This window comes from Pinus tabuliformis, chromosome 8 (genome assembly GCF_031772625.1).
Source record: "Pinus tabuliformis cultivar Carrire ecotype Pingquan chromosome 8, CPIR1, whole genome shotgun sequence".
Classification (NCBI taxonomy): Eukaryota; Viridiplantae; Streptophyta; class Pinopsida; order Pinales; family Pinaceae; genus Pinus; species Pinus tabuliformis.
Window position 1 is genome coordinate 1,054,256,413 of NC_142294.1, and position 22,626 is coordinate 1,054,279,038.

The following is a 22,626-nucleotide window of genomic DNA, read 5'->3' on the forward strand; positions in this document are numbered from 1 at the left end:
GGTAAATGAATCATCCATGATGACCTACTTGAAGGGATAAGGAGGGACCAAATGGATGCTAGAGAGAGATCCCTGTTCAAGAAAATCAAGAGATCAACAAGAAGTGAGCTTCTAGTAGAAATTCTTGTAAGAAATGAAAGAAGTGGAGTCACCACTTGAAAATGAATCTAGCTCTAGGACCCAAAAGGCAAAAACAACTGGATATAAGGGAGGGATTCTTGTTTGAGAAATAATGGATGAATAAGTGGAGTCGCCACTCAAACAAGAAATGAACCGAAATGTCCAGGTGCTAAAAGTGCAGATGAAACGATTAATGAGATGACGAAAGATGAAGTGGCGAAAAGATCAAATGATGCCAAAAAATGTTGTGCCGCTTGACTGACTAATGAATGGCGGAAAAGATGAGAGGGGGGCAAAATGATGAGGAAATGTCGTTGAAACACCGAGAATAAAATGCCCCCGACAACGGCGCCAAAAAATGTTGGCGTTGCCGGCTAAAATGAATGATAGAAAGATGAAAGATGAATGTCGTAAAGCCAAGGTTCAATAAATCGGTCCCCAGCAATGACACCAAAAAATGTTGTCGCACAAAGTGTCTAGGCACCACTACAACACTTTGAGTAAGGGTTGTCACTCTTGATCCTTACTCACTCCGTTTAGACTCTCTCCTAGGCAAGTCAAGGGGGGTAGTCCCTAAGGTAAATGGATGAGAAAACCTGTGGAACACGGGATCTAGGAGATTTTAATGATAAACAACTTGATGAATTTAAAGCAAGTCTCGGTCAATTACAATAGATGGATTAAGATAAGACACAATTACAAGATATAAATGACTACAGACCTGTGTCTTTTATATTGAATTAACCATAGACTAAGTAATAACAAGTCATCCAGAGAAAACTTACAGATGTGGCAAAGCGACGATCATGAACAATTAATGTAAATGCCCAAAACTTTAATATGCAAGAAATTCCAGATTTAAAATGATTTCATTAACTGCCTAGATCTAGATTCAATTAACTTTCTCCAACAATTAATATGATTTAAAACGTTTATTGCACTTGAACATAGAAAAATTACTTACCGTAAAAAGAAACCAATGAATAATTACCATGAAAAGAAACCAAGGAGCTTTAGATAAACAATTTAATTATTCCTTAGACGGATTGAAGAAGTAAAAAAAATCAAAAGGGTTAATAAAATAAAAATTTTAATGGGCCATAGGCCACATTAATTTTTTTTTTTTCATGTGAATGCATGAATCCCTTTATTTTAATTCCTTAGTAATTCTCAAGTCACCAAAAAATTTAAAATTCTTAGATTTTGTTTTAATGTTTTTTTTTTTTTTTTTAGATTTTAAATTTTTTTCACTGATTTTTAATTTTTATGATTTTTTTTTTAAAGGATTTTTAGATTTTTTAATTTTTTAGATTTTTAGGATTTTTAATGATTTTTTAAATGAAAATCATAATAAAATCAAAACCAAAATATATATATATATATCAAAATAGCCTGAATTTTCTTTTTAAATTTTGATGAATCTAACTAAAGTTTTTGTTTACATGAAATTGAAAAAAAAAAAAAAAAAGGTTAACTAAAACCAAAACCTAAACGGATATACAAATGAAATTAAATTAAATAAAAAACAAAACTTAATCTAACCTAACATATATAAAACATAACTAAAGTAAATTAACGCATATGTATAAACAAAAGGGAAATCAAATGTATTGTTGTTTTGAAGCTGCAGGTCCGACAACAGAGGAGAACTCGAAGGGTTTGGACACACGCAACGGATAAGGATCCGAGGATGCTTGAGCTTGCAGGCTGGACGGAGCAGAGAAATGGACACATGAGGAGGTTGGTCAACAGCAACGATGGAGGCAGGATGTGGAGAGGAAGCTGCAATCCAATGGATGATGGGCAACGTACGCTGCTTGTTTACTAATCTGTCGCAGGGATAGAGATGACAGCAAGCAACAGCGTTTGGAACCTTGACAGAGCAGTAAAGAGTGAGGAGAATGCAGGTTTGGAAGAGGGTTCGAGGCAGGCAACGAGGAAAAGCGAGAAGGGAGGAGGTTGCGGGTTGGAAGAAAGGTGAGAGTTGCAGATAGGAAGAACGTGGAGTTGTTTGTAGCATTTAGGAAGAAGGGAAATACGACAAAGGGATGCTACAGGCAGCAGAAAGGAGCAGATTATGGAGTTGTGGCAGCAGATTCGAGGGTAAAAGGAGACTGCGTTTGAGAATTGTAGGCTAGGATCTGAACGATGAGAGCAAGCAGAATGGCACCAACGAATTTGATGCCAAAGGGTGAGAAATCGCAGCGATGAGGTGATAACAGGCTTTAAAAGCAACGAAAATGAAAAACCCCAGGCAACAGCAAAAGGTTGTGAGCCTAAAGAAAATTCAAAATTGCACAGTGAAACGAAAACCCAACCAACAAATCAATCAGCAAAGTGGTAAACCTGAAACTCTCATGAAAATTCGCATATCTAAAATTTTTTGGAACCCTTATAAATTTTTCCAGATTAAAAAATTTTAAACTTAAACCCCTGGACTGCAAAAGGCTGAATAATACTCATGCAAAATGATGTTGATGAACCCTAGAAATCCAGATCTTACCCTCTAGGGCCTAGATCCGGATTCTATACAGATTTCTCCTTTGAATCTGTAGCTATAAGACAACAATAAAACACCCAGACGATATACACAAAATCCCAGAAAAACCCAAGTCAGAAAACCGAAAATAATTACAGATCTATGTACTTGAATGGCAGATCTATTAGATCTAGGGAGTGTGAGTCCAACTCCGCTCCCAAATCTGATAATCTGAGACTCTCAACAGCCAGATCTATCGATTTAACACACAAAAAAAAAAATTTGAAATTTAAAGGTGTTGAGCTCAAAATCCTTCATGCATCACCCATAAAAAATATCTTATGATAAACCCGAGATCAAATTAAACCAGGCTCTTCAGAAAACACGGATCTGGAGCTAGCAAACTGAAAATTTCCTCAAACGCCCGATGATCTCAAAAAAATCATGACTTTCCTGCAAAACTCAATTCACCCATCAACATAGACTGAGAAAACAACAATAAAACTCAGACAAATAGAGATACCTACTATTACGTTCAGAATTTAGATTATTATTGAAACCCCAGCGACTGAGAAAGATACATGTACTCAAATCACTCTTCAGAAGCTATTATCAATGGGAAAAAGAAATTACGCATGAAAACAATACATCTTACAGTGTTTCCACGAAGAGTAACACCAACGAAGATTAACCCCAAAGTCTTTCTGTATTGTCTGAAAAAGTTTACATAAGAACTTTTCGCTTAACACATGATCAGAGATCGGATCCATTAATTGACAAATGACCTCCTATTTAAAAATAAATCCTCCAACGGCTAGTTCGAGTGATCCTCATCAAAGCAATTTCAACCATTGATGAGGATCAAAATTTCTTTTAATATCATCCGTCGAAATTTAAAATTCTTGAAGAAATTCGAATTTTTCAATTAAATGCATTTTAATTAATTCAAAAAATTAATTCAAAAATTAAATTTTTGAATTAATTTCCTCAAAATTTTGACTTTGACTTAACCTCAGGGACCAAAGGCTTAAAATTTAGCAAAATAATTAATTTACCTTAGTCCCTGGACCTCTTAAAATTTAATTTTTAAGGACCGACGAATTTTGCATTCGGAAAATTTAAATTTACCTAGGACCTAGAATTAATTAAATTTATGGCTAAAGATTTTAATTAATTTTGGTCAGGAAATTTAATTAATTAACCTATGAGGGAATAAATTATTTTTTCAACCCTCATGACACTTTACATCATGATTTTTACATCTTTTACATCTCAAGGGGGAAAACCCATTTGCAAAAGACCCTCATAGACTACCCAATTCTACGACACAAATATAATCCAATAGGCCAAACAATTTGTAATAAAATAACATAACCAAATAGTTAGGATTATTCCCAAATCACTTTTACATAGACTCGATCTTGAATACTATGACTCCCCTAAGATCCCAGTGACAAAATCCATTTCGGCTTTTGGGTAAGGGTGAAGGAAAACTCTGTCGAGCTTCCGTGAATGAATCAGTGAGACAAAAAACCTCCCGAAATGTAGATTGTCACCAGAAAATTAGGTCTACCTACGTAATTACATACACGACATGGCTCTGCGGAGATGATTTACATTATACACATGCAAAATGGGTTTACATTATAAGATGATGATCAAGCTGATGATGGTAGCTGGACGACACGAACACATCAATCAGGCGCTATCCCTTTTGCGGAAAAAGGGGGTGTACTGCTATGGGTCGTTGACACGTAGTGGTCAACACCTTCCTCATCAACAACCCAACTAGTGCTCATATTTCGCTGGCTCTCTTAATGTTTTCAAGAGAGAATCTGTAATGTTATTTTTTCTTGTATCCCTTATGGCATGGATAGGATGGACTTTTAGATTTGGGGGAAGACAGGTCATAGGTGCAGGTTGAAATCCTCAGTGGGCTTAGGGGTTTCTAGAGGGGTTTTGAGGAGTTTTTATGAGGTCTGATAGCATTCTCTTGGTATATTCCATCATCCGCATAGTTTGTCTTTTGTTTTGTGGCATTCCGAGAACTTTCAAAAAACAAAGTTATTAATAGGCCTCACTCAATTAATTACACTTAAGGTGGCATTTCGGGAGAAATACTTGGTTGAATACCTTAGTGTAATAGCTTGTTGGAAGGGGAACAAGAAGATCTACAGGAAGGGATGGGTAGAAGTGATTTTCAGTGACCTAAGGAGGCATGGTGCCCAATTTACTCTTTTCCTACATTAAAAATAATATTTTAATTGAAATAAAAAAGGAAAAAATGGTCCATGATTAAAATAATAATAAAATTGGAGGGTTTAATGGGTCCATCAGATTTATAAAAAAAGAGGAGGTGACCATTAGAGGACATCTTGGATTTGATATTACTTCTTGTATGAGAGGTTGAGAACCTGGTTCTCTACTTCATTGGTAGCTTCAAGACGGAAACCTTCGGGTGTGCTAGTGGGTGTTGGACAAAAACCCAACACTCTTGATGAGATTTCACTCAGAAATCTCAAAATTCTTCAGTGAAATTTGGAGAGTGCAGTTTTTCATCGCTGGTTTGCAACAGTGTTCTCACTGGGCCATCTACATCATTGCCAAAGTCGTTCATCAGTAGGGTCAGAGATCTTTTTTTGGGTTTTGCTCCACTTGCTTGGGAAGCTCATTCCTTCATGTTGATGTACTCTTTTCAGTGGATTAATAAAATGGCTTAGTGATTTTATTGGCATCTATTTGTGTATTATTTGTTGGTTGTGTGTCTATTTATGTTCATTTTGTTCTGTTGTTCAAGTTTATTTCTGGTATCTATTGTTCAAATTTCCATTAGAGATATTAAAATGGTATGTGAGTTGTGCATCGTGCCAGCCTGAGGGTTTATATCATAAGTGCCAAAAGGAAATTATTTGCGAAGTTGTGTCTTTGTTGCATAAGAAATTTCGAAGAATTAAATTTTTTATGAAAGGACGCTGACTATGAAGTTAGTGGGTAATCAAATTTCAAGGGCCCAATTATTTTCTTTGTAAAACCGAGAAAACATTTGTGAAAATTTTACAAGGGGGCTTGGCGTGAGTATTAATCTTTTTGAAGGGCCGTGAGTGAAATTTTCTTTAGGTGGTGGCCCATTTATTCTAAACTGGAGCCGTAGAGCATTTGAAAGGGGCATGTGATTTTATAAATTTATTCCAGTGTTTACATTTTATAGAAAGGGCCAAGGTATAGAATTAAGTGGGACCGTAAAAGGCGAAAACACATTTCCTTTTTTGGTGTGTGTGGCACATTAATTTAGAATGGCAGCCAAAATTTGTTTTGGCGTCAGTTAAAATTTTATTTGGGTTTCAAACCCAACAAAACTCATTAAGGCGTAGTTAAAATTTGATTTAGGTTTCGAACCCAACAAAACTTGTTAAGGCAAGAGCTTCATTGACGGGGGGGGTCAAGTTGTAATTTTAATTGACAAGGAGTTTATGTGATGGCTTGCAACAAATTTCTACAGGAGAATATGTGACACTGAGTAGCGCACAACTTATGCACTGGCCCGACTTACCCACTCCACTCTCTTGTGAGGGAACTTGTTTTATTATTATACAGGAGGGCACGAATCATTAAGGAGTTAGATATTCTGTCAGCAAAATCTTTCGGGCTGAGTCACATTTATTGGAGCGAAATTTCAGAACAAGAGAGCGTTCGAGTTCATAAGATAAGGTGGTCAAGGTATTCTGTCCAAAGGGCCGAAGTTTGACTCTCATTCTTAATGAGTCGTTGAACAGAGGACGTCTTATGAGTCGATGTTCCTATTTCTCCAATCTATGTAGAGCTATGTGTATCAACTTTGTTGAGGAGTTGTGTAACATTGAAGGAGCAGAATTTCACTATGGTATAAAACCATGTATTTCTGGTGTCTCTAGCTGAGTGCGTTGCTGATATTGTGGACGGAGATTTCCCAGTTGATCGAATCTTCTCTGAATAAGAGTAGGTCTAAACACTTGTGAACAAACTGGTAGCAGCTTACAATGGTAAGAATAATATTTTGGGTGTGAAAGGGCAGACATTTCTGCTATTTCAAAGTTGTGGTTGCTTTCTTTCAAGAGCTGGACGGATCACTGATGAATTTTGGGCCGAATTGCTGATAATACAGGTTATTATCTTCATTAGCCGACTGCTGGTTTGATGAGATACTCTTGAGTTACGGACTACGAGTTGCTGGCTGTGCTGAACATATGAATTATGGAAATGTATACTCAGCCATAACCAGACCGCATTGTCCCATGTTGGATGTAAAGCACGACTCCTTGACTCTCAGAAGTGTGCACCTGGTAGCTTGTGGATATCAATTTATGTGATGGAAAATTGTGTTTCCTTAGTTAGACGTAGCAAAGGCTCAAACTAAGTGTTGCGCTCACATGGGGACGACTTGAAATGGCTCGAACCATTGTGATGTTGGTGAACAGAACACTGGACCATACTCTCAAGCTCTGGCAGCGAACTCAAAGTCAAAGCTGTTGAAACATTGTGATATCCTGTGAAGCTGATTGGACACATATAAAACGCTTTTAGCAGAGTTTTAACTTCAGGTTCATTCTTTCCCACTTTCTTTCTATACATGCAATTTCCAAGGAAGCAAGGGGCTGTATATAGCTTAATTGCTGCATATCATGCTCATTTCTGGACTCAATAGAATGGATTACATCTGATTAAAAACCTGTTCAGTACATAATGAGTAAACCATCTGGAAATTAAATTTTGCACAGTCACGTACAGCAGTAGACATTTCACTTATATGATGAAACCTTTCATTTAAAGGCACACTAAACTCAGAGTATGAATTGTTGCGGTATACTCTGAACATCTCTTGTTCTAGGGATTACTTGAAATATTGTTGCCTATTGCACTGTACATGCATAAGTAGGATTGAGTATAAACATCATCAGCAGAGGGTCCTTAGCTTGTTAATGTCCAGTCTTGAATCACTGCAGTTGTCTTGTATGCCACTATTGCGATAAGATTTGTAATAATGGAGTACTTAAAACATCTCATGCACCAACACAACAGTCTCTCAATGGGCTGCAATATAGATCAGAAAACAAAATTGGCCAACAGACCTTTCTCAAAAGAGATCCATGCCATTCTTAACCATGAGCAGCCAAGAGATTTGCAGAAGAAACAAAAAATAGGACACAAAATCTTTGCACCTGGGACTTATTTGAAACACATGATGGTCACAGTGAAAGCCCTTTTCAAACTGGACAAATTAGACTCATTCCTTTCCAAGGTGGGTCAGTCGGAGGGGAAGAAGCTAAGTTGGGCTTTAAAACCCGCCATGCTTGCTCTCATACAACACAAGTTCTTGGACGAACCTTGTGAAGCGTTCAGACTTTTAGTTGCGCCCTGTCTCAGTAACATTATGAAGCTGACCGCACCTATACCCCCTCACAACGATGATCTTATGAGAGGTGTCTTCAAACTGATAGTAGAGACCTTTCGGGACTTGGATGACACTATGGGACTTTGGGGAAAAAGCTCGAGATTTTAGAAGCCATGACCATGCTTAAATCTTACGAAGTCATGTTTGATCTTGAATGTGATAATCTTATCCTTCAAATATTCCAACACTTCTTCAACACTCAGAAACAACATCCTGACACGGTCAAGGCAAACATGCATTCCATATTGTCTTCATTTATGGGAGGCCATGAAGCCATTTGCAAGAGATTGTGGGCCAAGTTGTTGGCCATATGGAGGAGAGAACGACTGGTCTCACCTGTTGCTTATGAACTAGCTGAAAGTTTGGTTGAGCAGAACATTGAGTTGCTCATAAGACAGTTGACCAGGGAGGAGCTGCTAAGGTTTGGTGGATCATGCAGGAAGAATGAACTGAGGAGGAAGGGACTTTGCTTCATCTGCAAGGGACCTTGGGGACTTGACCACTCATGCTTGAGTGACATTGAGGAGATGACAAAGGTAGAGCAATTGGAGATTCCTTCTGATCTTCAGGGTGAGGATTCTTCTTTGGATGAGTCCATGGGTTCATACAAGGATGCCTCTGAGGAGCATGAGTCATGTAGAGTTGTTGACAGCAGGCCAGGTTTATATGATGAGCAGTCAGTGGACCTTATGAGGGACATTCAGGATGATGAGTCAAAGTGATGAGTCAACATGAGTAGCATATGGTGGAGCATGGGTCAGCTGAGGACGATGATGTGCACAGTATGCATGATGAGCCTTTTGGGAGAGCCAGCGGGAGGTTCATATTGAGCCCATGATGGAGGAGGATGGGCAACCACCCTTGGGGTCAGCCATTGATGAGGAGCAAGAAGATGTACAGACAACTAGAAGGGTGGCAGTATCTGGAAACACATGTCCTTGAGAGGTGCTAGGGTTTGACGGGATAGTTTTGCAGGAGGTTGGTAGACTAGAGGAGTGTGGAGTTTCCAGCGAAATGAGGGTGGATCTTTTTGAGATAGTGGTGCATTCATCTTTCGGCCAACCCACTGATGAGGTGCAAGTACTTGCACAGGTAGCTGGCAGAGCTGTAGTACTTTCAGGGAGCAACCCTCTCCAAGAGTACATAGACAAGGCTTGTAGCACATCTTGCCCACTTTTGCCTATTATAGAGCGAGGGGCAAGTTTCCTTAGACAGATCTTTTTGAGCAGGGACCCATATCAGCCTAGTAGACTTGTTTTTTACACAGGTGTCTGTGCATTGGATTGGCGAGAGATCATGAGTTGGTACCCTATGGATGGAGTATCATTTTTAGTCAGGAGCATTGCACTGCAGGAGCCCTTAGATGTGAGAGAAACTACATGCTCTAGTTGGTAGCAGGATGTAGGTTGGCCACTCATCAGTATTTCAGCACAACATCAGCATGGTGAGATTGACCTTGCTCTATGCCAAGGGTTGGATTAGAGAGAGGTGATGAGTGGGTGCACGGTCGATGGAGCAGCACTCATGGTTGGAGTTATAGCACAACATGGGCCATGGAGCATTGATACTTGTTCTTGGTGGCATTGGGATCCAAGAAGATTGATTGATGACAGGTCCAGTCAGAGATTGGGGTGGGATCCGGGAATTGAGGGGTCCATTCATGGTGGGTTGAAACAGAGGCATACCATCACCCAGTGGTTTGTATGGGATCCAGGCATTAGGTCTCAGTTACATTGGGCCACCAGACTTATCCACAGGTTTGGATTTCTTGAGGGCAAACAATCTTGGGGTGGGAGGATTTGTAATGTTCCTTTTTCTAGTATTCATTATGGCATGGATAAGATGGACTTTCAGAGTTGTTGCAGACATGTCACAGGTGCAAGTTGGCATCCTTAGCGGGCCTAGGGCATTCACTTGGTATATTCCATCATCTGCACAGTTTGCCTTTAATTTTGTGTCATTTTGACAACTTTCAAAACATTGAGTTATTAATGGGCCTGACTCAATTAATTACGCTTAAGGTGGCATTTTTGGAGGAATGCTTGGCAGAACACCTTAGTGTAATAGTTCATTGGAACCGGAACGAGAAAATCTATAGGACATGTTGGTTAGAAGTGATTTTCAGTGAGATGAAGAGTCATGGTGGCCAATTTACCCTTTTCCCAAATTAAAAAGAATATTTGAATTGAAATAAAAGAGGGGAAGTGGTCCATGATTAAAATAATAATAAAATTGGAGGTTCTAGAGGGTCATCTTGGAGGAGGAGACCATTAGAGGACATCTTGGATTTGATATTACTTCTTGTATGAGAGGTTGTGAATCCGGTTCTCTACTTCATTGGTAGCTTCAAGACGAAAACCCTCGGGTGTGCTAGTGGGTGTTGGAAGAAACCCAACACTCTTGAGGAGATGCCACTCATAAATTTCACAGTGCTTTAGTGGAGTTTGGAGAGAGCAGTTTTGTCGTAGCTGGTTTGCAGCAGTCTTCTCACTAGGCCATCTAAATCATTGCCAGAGCCATTCATCAGTTTGGTTAGAGATATTTTTTTGGGTTTTGCTATGCTTGCTTGGCAAGCTCAGGTTCCAGTATTCCTTCATATTGATGTACTCTTTTCAGTGGATTAATAAAATGGCTTAGTGATTTTATCAACACCTATTTGTGTATTATTTGTTGGTTTTGTCTATTTACATTCATTTTGCTGTTCAAGTTTATTTATGGTATCGACTGTTCAAATTTCTATTAGGGATATTACAAAATCTATGACAAGGAGTGGGTAAGGATGTGGATTGGAGGTTTCCTTGAGATGTTGTAAAAGAGGTAGTATGAGAGAAAATGGGTTGAGAATCTAAATCAAGTAGGAGAGAAATTTGTCTAGGGAAAGGAGTAAACCAAAAAGTATCTGGTGAATGGAAGACTGCTTCTCGAAGCTCACATTGCCTAATGGAAAGGAACTTCTCACCTTTTACAATAAAGGAGATATTGGTAAGCTTTTCGAAGTGGGGAACATAAGGGGACTCATGAGATAGAGTCAACTAGAATTGCCTATGAAGGATTTTACACTCATCGTACCAATGGTTCATGGGATAGAGGTTGGTTTTGGTAGCATAGGGGAGGTGCTAGATTGTTAAATTTAGGTATGTTCTATGCTTATTGCAATTTATTTCAATTTTCATAGTTAGCTCAATATCTTTTCCAGATTAGCAATCACATAAGCATAATAGTAAATTGCAGATAGAACATAAACATAAATCGCAGAAGACAAGCCAAGACAAGAGGACACAAGATGTGGCGTTAGCCAGGGACAAACCCCAATGTGGGGAAACCCTTGATCAATTCTTCTTATATGTTCTTCAATAGTTCAAGAGAGAGAGAGAGAAAGAGTACATATACACAAAAGTCAACACTTTGACTTATCTAAATAAGAGCATAGATCATCTCTAAGAAGATGATACATGAGATAGTTGAACTCAGTTGAATACATGCTGCTTCAACTGATTCTCCAAGGTGACTCCTTCACCTATCATTGTGCTGCACCTCGTCATCATGCTACACCTCACTGTGTTACACCATGCTGCACCTATCATCACTATGCTACATCCCATCATGCTTCATCAATCATGATTGTACCCATCGCTGTACTGCATCATGTACCATCATGTGCCATTGTTGCACCATGTTTGTCGTATTGTCCCATGTGCTTGCTGCGCCATGCTTGCCACCATGTGCTTACTGCACCTTGCTTACCATATTGACGTTTCATTGTTAGCATGCTTGTTGCTGACCCATTGTTACATCGTTGTACCATGCCATCATTGTAACACTGCTGCTATCATGTTGTCATTGTAACATTGTTGTACCATGTCATCATTGCTATCATGCTGCCCATGCGTCTTGATGCACTATCATGCATTCAAACTTCATGGGTCACCTTGCTGTCACATTCCTGTTGTCCCACTATTAGTGATTGCTGCTCCTATGATTGCTTGTTGTCCCATTTGTGTTTGAAACACCATCTTCCTTTGCTGTCCCATCTTCCTTTGCTGCACCATGTGACCTTGCTATCCCATCTTCCTTTGCTACCAACACACCATACAAAAGCTGTTGTTTGTCACTTCATTACTGCTATAATTTTTGGGACTGGTTAGGGCACACAACAGTCCCTAACTGTCCTCAAATCTGGCCCAGAATTTCCCTTATGAAATGCGGCCTACCCTAGTGTGAACAGACCTCCTTTAGATGACTGCATCTAGGGTATTCTAGCACTGCAGCTAGGCCTTCCTTAGGATAGTGTCTAGGGCTTCCTTAGGAAAACGTCTAGGGCTTCTTTAGGACAACGTTAGGGCTTCTTTAGGGCAGCGTAGAGGTTCCTTCCCTGGCTGAGATTTGATCTCCATTAGGGCTTCCTCTCCTAGATTTCTCTTCCACTAAAACCCAAAGCGAGTGGAGAGAAATCAAGAGTGAAGTGTGTGTGAAATGACTCTCAAGTCATCTCCTTTTATACTAAAACATTGAGCACATGTGGGGGTTATTTGGTTGTTGGCCAACCTTGACGAATTGTCTTATAACACAAATAAATTCATAACTCCATGAATACTTATTAGAATCGGATGATCTTTAGATCAATCCTACAACTCTTGATGAGAGGAGTCCAAGAAAAATATTAGCTGCAATAAATAAGATGACCCACATGGAGTTTGGCCCTAGTTGCCAATTTTAACATTCCCTCTCAACTAGGGAGAACTCCATCCGCTGATCCATCTGCCAAACTGTACTATCTCTGCCATCAGTGCCCTGCACTGCTTTGCTGAACCATGAAGAAGAAGAATTGATCGAGAATGTCTCACACCATTCTCTACTGACTCGAAGTCAGTTCCATATGAAGAGAGTGTGTTGTACCACTCTTACTGATCCCAAATCAGTGCCAAGAGAGTGAGTCATATCACTCTTACTGACCCGAAGTCAGTTTTATTGATCCCAGATCAATATCACAAGCGAGTGTCTCAAACCACTCATATTGATCCCAGATCAATATCACAAGAGAGTGTCTCAAACCACTCATACTGATCCCAAATCAATGGACGTCATCCTAGCATAGGGAGTACGATAAATACAACGATGCGTCCATCGATAGTACTACTATGGTCCCTAACCCCATTTCCCTGCTCATTGGCCAGATGAGAGGTACTTCCCATGAGTCCCAAACTGCATTGGTAGGATGCCTCGACAGGAGAACCACTCATCCTGTCCCTAAGTCACCACAGGGTATCACAGGGGAAGACTGAGCCATTCACCCTGTACACAACGCACCATTAGGGGAGGGTGAATCGCCCTATGGTCGCTTGTTGCTCCAAGAAGTACCCCAAGCCCTCGGAGCTCCCAGAGCTTAATGCATGCATCATGCAGGACCCTCATAGGAGGGTCTCTCAACGACTCCAAGTCGTTCGGGAAGGTCACAAATTTGACCTTTCCCCGGGGCTTCGATAGAATGTTTGCGACCTGTACATCAGTCTCAATGCGATGGAGCCTCCTCGCTCATCGACGTACCATATCCCAGATAAGGTAGTATCTGATGTCTATATGCTGGAGCAATCATAGAATACGGGATTCCTCAACAATCGAATTCCCCCTGGTTGACACAGAAGATCACAGTGGTATCCATCATGTGTACAAACAGCTCACTAAAGAGCTTCCACAACCAGGCAACTTCACACGAGATCATACTCGTAGCTATGTATTCGGTCTCAGCGGTGCTCAAAGCAACCGTCTTTTGCTTCCTGCTCATCCAGGATATCGAAGCAGAACCCAAAGAGAACCAACACTCAGAAGTGCTCTTGCGATCCTCCACATTGCCTACCCAGTCAACATTCGAATAATCATGCAACTTCACATTTCCGGCAGTGTATCTCAATCCATGAGAGATTGTGCCCCGAAGATATCTCAGAAGATTCTTGGCACCAATCCAGTGAGGCTCAACCAAATATGAGCTCAACATGCTAACTGCAAAACATATATCTGGACGAAAGTTCACCAAGAACATCAATGCGAATGAGTTTATGAAACTTAGAGGCATTTCCCAAATTTGGTCCGGCATCACTATCACATAACTTCTGAAAGTTAAGCTCCATCGAGGTAGTCACGGGCTTGCAGTTTACCATTCCAAAACGGAATCCAACTCCCTCTTACTTTTGCAAATGAGAGGGTCTGCACCTGTCAGAAAGAGGTCGTCCTCATAAGGTGCTAGTATGAGAGGTCTATCATCCACAACCTTCAAGCAATGGTTTGGATTGGCTTCTCTCCTAGTGAATCTCAGCGTCATCAGACAGCTATCAATCCTCTCATACTAAGCCCGGGGTGTTTTGCCTCGAGCCATACAGGGCTTTCTTCCACCTGCATACATAAGATAACCGATCATGAATCTCAAACCCCTCGGGTTGTTCCAAACCAGTGGACCTGCTACATGAGGGGAATGGTCTCCTTGTAAGATTTTCCTCTGGTACATCTCAGACATGTACCTTCATGCTCTTCTTGAATTCAAGCATCCCTGTCACCATTTGACTCACATCGGGTAGGTTCCCATAAGTAGACCTTCGGTGTTATAGATGAGATATGTCAATTGACATGATCCCCAATGGACCATCCTACAACTTGATACAAATTGCCAACCCTGGACCCATGAGAAAGAGCACCTTTGAAAATTCTATTTTCAAACACGTACCTTTCCATCGATGAATGCCACCCTGAAACCTTTGACTTCCATTTCCGAAATGGACACCAGGGTCTTCTTGTGATCAAGTACAAAAAAGAGATTCTGTAAATGAATTGCGTTACCCTCATTCAATTGAGGGGTAACATTGCCTACACCCTTTCCAGGATAGGTGGCATCGACTCCAAGTATAATCCCACAATTGTTTCCATCTCTACGAAATTAGAGAGATCACCCTTCTATCCGATGAAGTGCCTTGAAGCACTACAATCAATAAGCCATATTCCCACAGAATCTGAAGGAGAGGGCCAATACAAGATAACGCTTCTTTATCTTATCAGAAACAACATTTGATTCTTCATACCTGGGGTTCCTTGCTTTCTTTGAAAAGTCGGTCATTTCCTTGATGTCCTACATTACTTGTCATTCCTTCGATCATTGAAGATGTCCCTGGAATGATTGTTATCTTGATCAAGAGATGTGTCCCTGCCATTCGGACACTCCTTCGCATAATGGCCGAACTTATTACAAACAAGGCGTTTGTCTTTCTTTCCACCCTTAGATCCATACTTCTCATTGAAGTGATCTTTAGGTAGGCCATCAGAAGCTTCCATTAAGCCATTATGATAATGTTCTCTGCTTCGACTTCACCCTTGGTGAATTTGAAGAGGGATGAGAGACCCATTGAGCCTTTTGTCCTTTCCCATCTGTGTTCGGTGATTGCTCTTTCACTCTTGCTTGGGCTTTGTCTTCACCTCAACTCTGATACCATGTTAATTTTAGATATGTTCTATGCTTAGAGAAATTTATTTCAATTTTCACAGTTAGCTCAATATATTTTCCAGATTAGCAATCACATCAGCATAATAGTAAATTGCAAATAGAACATAAACATAAATCACAGAAGACAAGCCAAGACAAGAGGAAACAAGATGTGGCGCTAGCCAGGGAAAACCCTAATGTGGGGAAACCTTTGATCAATTATTCTTATATGTTCTTCAATAGTTTAGCACAAAGAGAGAGAGATAGTACATATACAACAGAAGTCAACACTTTGACTTATTTAAATAAGAGCATAGATCATCTCTAAGAAGAACTCATGAGCATAGATGAACTCATGTTTTCAACTGATTCTCCAAGGTGACTCCTTCACCTATCATTGTGTTGCACCTCATCATCACTATGTTGCATCTCATCATGCTTCCTCAATCATGATTGTACCCATCGTTGTACTGCATCATGTGCCATTGTTGCACCATGTTTGCCATATTGTCCCATGCAACATGCGTGCCACCATGTGCTTACTGCACCTTGCTTACCATACTGTTGTTTCATTGTTAGCATGCCTTTGTTGCTGACCCATTGTTACATTGATGTACCATGCCATCACTGTAACATTGTTGCTATCATGATATCATTGTAACATTGTTGTACCATGCCATCATTGCTATCATGTTGTCCATGCATCTTGCTACACTATCATGCATTCAAACTTCATGGGTCACCTTACTATCACATTCCTGGCACTGTTATCCCACTATTAGTGACTGCTACTCCTATGATTGCTTCTTGTTCCATTTGTGTTTGCAGCATCATGTGACTTTGCTGTCCCATCTTCCTTTGCTGCACCATGTGACCTTGTTGTCCCATCTTCCTTTGCTGCCAACACACCATACAAACGCTGATGTTTGTCACTTCATTACTGATGTAATTTCTGGGACTGGTTAGGGCACACAACCGTCCCTAACCATCCTCAAATCTGGCCCAGAATTTCCCTTATGAAATGTGGCCTACCCTAGTGTGAACAAACCTCATTTAGATGACTACGTCTAGGGTATTCTAGGATTGCAGCTAGGGCTTCCTTAGGACTGCGTCTAGGGCTTCCTTAGGGCAACGTTAGGGCTTCTTTAGGGCAACGTAGAGGTTCCTTCCATGGCTGAGATCTGATCTCCATTAGGGCTTCCTCTCCAAGATTTCGCTTCCACTAAAATCGAAAGCGAGTTGAGAGAAATCAAGAGTGAAGTCTGTGTGAAATGACTCTCAAGTCATCTCCTTTTATACTAAAATGTTGAGCACATGTGGGGGTTATTTGGTTGCTGGACAACCTTGACGAATTGTCTTATAACACATAAATTCATAACTCCATGAATACTTATAAGAATCGGATTATCTTTAGATAAATCCTACACCTCTCGATGAGAGGAGTCCAAGAAAAATATCAGCTGCCATAATTGAGATGACCCACATGGAGTTTGGCCCTAGTTGCCAATTTTAACATAGATGGTGTGAGGATAAGAGTCTATAGTGGCATCCCGTATGCGGCCTTGGAGACGAGCTTGTATTTGGCCGAATTTGTATTAGGGGACAAAAAGCGAGGAAGGGGTAGCAACAACTGGTGAAGACAGGAGGTATAAATGTTAGCTGGGATAGAGGTCGGGTTTGGTAGCATAGGAGAGGTGCTAGATGATGTGAGAGTAAGAGTCTATAGTGGCATCCTGTATGGCTTTGGAGATGAGCTTGTATTTGGCTGAAGTTGTATCAGGGGACAAAATGTGAGCAAGGGGTAGCAGCAATTGGTGAAGACAGGAGGTATAATTGTTAGTTGTGTCCTCATTGAAATGGATGCTAGTGCAAGGTGGCCCAAGTGGGGAAACAATGGGGAAATTGTAGAGGGAGAAGCCATGATAGAATGGTCTGCAAGAGGGGGGGAGACTGTAAGGTGCTGAATGTGGGGAACCAACTCCCAATTGGACATGACATTGTTGACTACACTTGCCACCACCATCATGAGTGAAACATGTGAAACCATTAGGAGTTTGGAAAACACGGGAGACCATTTAAGATAAGAATATTGTGACATTTCACTAAATTGGAGAAGAGATTAATAAAAAATAATTGATTCACAACAATGGTGAGTAACACATAAATTGGTATCACCAAATTGGGTCATTGTAAATGGAATGTAAATGCTTTAAAGGGATTGGTTTTTGGCAGGTTTCCAAAACATCATATTTTAGTATTGGTAGATAACACAAATTGAAGTGCAATGACTGGATTGGGTTTGTGAATAAAGGAATTAACGTTGGCAGGATGAAAACTAACATATTTTGTTAACTCTTTTTTGGAAATGTACATGCTTTAAAGGTATCAGTCTTGTTAGATTCGAAAAACATCGTATTTAGAATTGGTAGATAACACAAATTGAAGTGCAACGACTAAATGGAGTTTGAGAATAAAGGAATTGGCGTTGGCACGATTGAAAATTAATCATTATTTGGGAAGTTTAAAAACAAGTCAACTCAGATCCTTTCCTAGCTGCAACACTGATTCTAAATGAAAATTGCAATTTCATTACAAGCTTTCCTGACGTCATTTGAATTTTTATATGATAATAAAGTGATCATTCAACCATACATAATCATACCGGAAGGCATGTGAACAGGTTGAATTGATATTGTGTTTGCATTCAGGTGATCCGGTTATCTAGTGCTACTCAGGATCTTCCAAAATCCATAGTCTGCAATGTGCATGGTGTCAACCCAATGTTCCTTGAGATTGGCCAGAGGAAGGTCACTGAAAAAGAACATGGTCTTGAGGTTTTTCCGAAGGGAGCATATTACATTGGGAAAATGCTGTGGGGTAAAGGCTATAGAGAATTGGTTAATTTGTTAGCCATGCATAAGAATGACCTAGAAGGCTTTCAAGTGGATGTCTTTGGAAGTGGGGAAGATTCAAAAGAAGTCCAAGAAACAGCTCATAAATTAGGCTTGGCTATAAATTTTAATCCGGGGATTGATCATGCTGATGAATCGCTTCACGGGTAGGGTTCTGTAAATACTATATTTTCATAAAATCGTTATAGCATTGCAATTTCGGTTTTGTCTTACGATATTTCCGATTTACTGAAAGAACTTCTGCAGTCTTGTCCTAACTTTGTGTTTTTCTTATTTTGGTCTCGCAGCTACAAGGTGTTTATAAATCCTAGTGTCAGTGATGTAGTTTGTACAACTACAGCAGAAGCACTTGCCATGGGAAAAATAGTTGTGTGCGCTGACCATCCATCTAATGAGTTCTTCAAATCATTTCCAAATTGCCTAACATACAGGGATTCAAAAGAATTTGTAGTGAAGGTGAAACAGGCCATGTCTTCTGAACCTTTGCCACTGACCAGCGATCAGCAATACGTTTTATCATGGGAAGCTGCGACAGACAGATTCATTAGCTGCTCGGGGTTGGATGATTTTATAGGAGGAAATGCTGAACATTTACCTGTAGTGCCATCTCGTGGAAAAGGAAAATTGTCGTTGTCAATGACTAACCTTAAGCAATATGTGGAAGATGGGCTAGCGTTTACCCATTATCTTGCATCTGGCATTGAAGCTGCCCGTCTGGCATTTGGTGCCATCCCTGGTTCATTGTACCCAGATGAAGAACAGTGTCGAGACTTGGGTTTACTCCCACTTGTGAAACGACATGTACATGGCTGATAATATGCTATATACCGATGCTCTTGTGCTTCTAAGTGTAATTATAATACCTAAGTTCTATATGTCAATTAAGTATGTCTCCATCTGCTCTTCTGGGTTTATGGATTTCAAGATTAGACTCTTACTGTTGCGGTCCCCTATGGCATTGGGACTACGAGATGTAAAAATGAAGAAACTACATGAATATGAACAGTGTATAGGTTGTAGATCACCTCCGTGCATTTTATCAACTGCTAATGTATGGATACTAATATTTCATTCAGGTCTTTTTCGGTCTCATTTAATAGCATTTCCATTTTTTTATACGGTATTTCAAAGGAATTTGAATGTGCTAATATGAAAACTGTCTTACCTGGCAGGTTTACTTCACGTGTAAAGTACATAGACTACAAGCAACAGCAATGATCGTTTTGTTCTCTCATGCACACCTCCTCATACCAATAAGAATGATATCGATTTCCATTTGACTGGAACAATTTAACTGGGAAAGCTGTTGTTTTTCTATTTCTTCATTTAATCATTTGTGTACCATACATGTAGGATTAGCATTTGAGTGAACTAAACATATCTGAATCTAGAAAAAAAATAGATTTTCAGTTGAATATTAACAAATTACATCTTTAATACAACAAATTACATCTTTAATATAGTCTGGAAGGTTTCCAGTTCTACAAACTATTTTTGAGGTTAACCCGCAGGCATTAGTAAACTTCAAAACCATTATTATTACCTTTTTGAGTCGTCCCAGGGTAGATCCCAGAGTGGCGGTTAGTCCATTCCCAATAAGGTGTGTAAAAATCCAACATCCCCAAATGCAAATCGGGGAATCGAACTTGGACCATGTCTCTGATACCATGTTGAGGTGTTCGTTACACCAAAACCCACAGGCTTTAGTAAACTTCCAAACCATTATCATTACATTTTTGAGTGGTACCAAAGTAGATCCCAGAGTGGCAGTTAGTCCACATGATCAATTCCCAATGAAGTGCGTGTGAAAATCCAACAACTATAGCACTAATTTTTGTGTCAGGCAAGAATCAGATGTCTAGTGCAATTGGGTGATTTCTTTATAAATCTTGTCATGTAATACATGTTTTACTTTTTAGATAACAAGCACCATATCCGTTAACTATATATCAAACAGATACATGTATTTCTTGTGAAATATTTTATAGAGATCTATAAACATGATCACTCAATTTTTTTTATGAGATGGTATAAATGACAGGCATTTTAAGTGATTGTTAACTAGACTAGATCCATTTTAGTAATGGATTTATCTTGTGTTTAAAGTGATCAAATCCCTTCAAATGCAAATAATTTCTCAATTATTTTGATTTAAAGAAAAAGATTACTCCAAAGTTAAGATGGGTTTACTCCAGTGCTTTATACACACACACATATATATATACACCATTTGTCAACTCCATGTTGAGCAATGGCATGGAAGGAATTAGACCCCCCTTATACTCAATACCAATTGTTTTTGGTAGCACGTATGTATTTCATGGGACTAGCCGATGGTCTAAGAAACCATGACATAGCGGCATCTAAGCCGTCAAAATCACTCAAGGATCACACCCAGGGCCACACAAACCTTTCACATGGCTGGGTTTGTTTTGGTGTCTCCTCTTAATTACAGCGATTTTCGAATCCTGGCCACCTTATGGAACAAAACCCTTGAAATCCAGTTGTGCTAGTGGAATTCGACTTAAGTAACACCATAAGAACTTTTAATTGTATATATATATATATATATATATGATATTGAAATATTTTACTTAAACTGGACATTGAAATATTTTATTTATGGTTGAATTGATTTTTTTGTTTTTTTGTGGGCGATTAATAGTCGTTTTACGGCCATTTCACACAAGTACAAGAGGTGGTTGTTCATGTTAAGGCCAAGTTTCTGCAAATAGCATGGAATGATGCATGCTCTTAAATTAGTACCTCTTACCTGAACGACTAGAAGAGTCATAGTTATTAAATATTATAATATCCACGGTTTTGGTTCCTATCCGAAATATTTGTGAGAGAAACATGGTTTAAAAGATGGCCTTTTCCAATCAATAATGAATCTGAGTGGCCCAATATGGTAATGTAACGAAGGTTGTGTTGTGGATGCGATGAATGTATGATGAAGATCCCTGCTTTATATCCTCCTTCAGTGCTAACGCAGGGCACAATTCTTGTTATATATACTATATTTCAATATTATGATTTAAAAGTATCATCTTCATGTTGTATGTGCTTAATTATTTTTTTTTTTTTGTCTTTTTAAGGTATGGACATTATCAAATTGCAACTGGAAGTTTCATATGCAGAATTCAGAAACGTTATGGCTTTAGGAGCAAAGAACCCGATTTGCTTGTGCAGATATCATAACCTGTTTCCTACTGCCATTACAGAAGCATATAGTTACAAGATTAATTGTAATGCATTGGTGGATCAAGAAATTCATTTTGAAAGAAGGGCAACAAGTGTAATGCTAGCACAAAGCACAAAACAGTGATATGGACAGAATAGATATACTCCTAAGAGAAAAAGTAATGTTTGTATAAATGATTACATTTTGTAACACTAATATTGTTATGTAGATATATGCCTTCGGATCTATTTATACAAATGTATTAGTTGTCAATCTATTTATACAAATGTATTAATTGTCAAAATATTTGAATGTAGGATATAATAATAAGAGAAAAAATAATGTTTGTATAAATGATGACACTTTGTAACATTAATATTGTTATATCTATATAACGATATATGCTTTCTAGATCTATTACATAAATGTATTAGTTACCAAAATATCTGAATGTAGGATATACTAATAAGAGAAAAAAATATCTGAATGTAGGATATACTAATAAGAGAAAAAGTATTGTTTGTATAAATGATTACATTTTGTAACACTAAAATTATTATGTAAATATATGCATTCCAAATCTATTAAATAAATGTATTAATTGTTAAAATATCTGAATATAAGCTTTTGTAAGTAGAATTATTTATATATATATTTTCTAGATATCCAAAAAAAACATATATCTAAATAATTCTACTCAAAAAACCTACATTCAAATATTATTATGTGTAAAAATTTCAATCACATTCAAATAGATCAATTATTCAACCACCCAAGGTAGAAACTACTAAATTCTGTTGCTGTCCACGACGCACATGATACATTTTTCGGTCAAAACATGGATTTATATAAGCAATAGATGATGGATATGGACAAAATGTTGAAACATCCAACCAGGATAAACACTGCCTCCGCATTCATTTCGAGACACTGATTCAGTGAATTATGTCAGAAGTCTCAACTTGCTTAAAATATTTTTTTGGCGTGACCTTGTTAAGCAAAATAAAGGTGTTAGTTTAACTATTCTTAAGTTTTGGA

General features: G+C 38.9%; 1 protein-coding gene across 3 annotated transcripts in view; it reads left to right on the forward strand.

The window, feature by feature from the left end:
- DGD2 (digalactosyl diacylglycerol deficient 2) overlaps nt 1–22,626 on the forward strand; it is a 227,703-nt gene that overhangs the window by 158,507 nt on the left and 46,570 nt on the right. For 2 of the 3 annotated variants that reach the window (XM_089373269.1, XM_089373267.1), the window contains 2 exons: nt 18,201–18,550; nt 18,692–19,520. The exons of the other annotated variant lie outside the window; for it this stretch is intronic. In XM_089373269.1, the coding sequence (XP_089229395.1) occupies nt 18,201–18,550; nt 18,692–19,217 (876 nt within the window). In that variant the 3' untranslated portion in view covers nt 19,218–19,520. Of the gene's footprint in view, nt 1–18,200; nt 18,551–18,691; nt 19,521–22,626 lie in introns of those variants that run through there. 3 annotated transcript variants of the gene reach the window in all.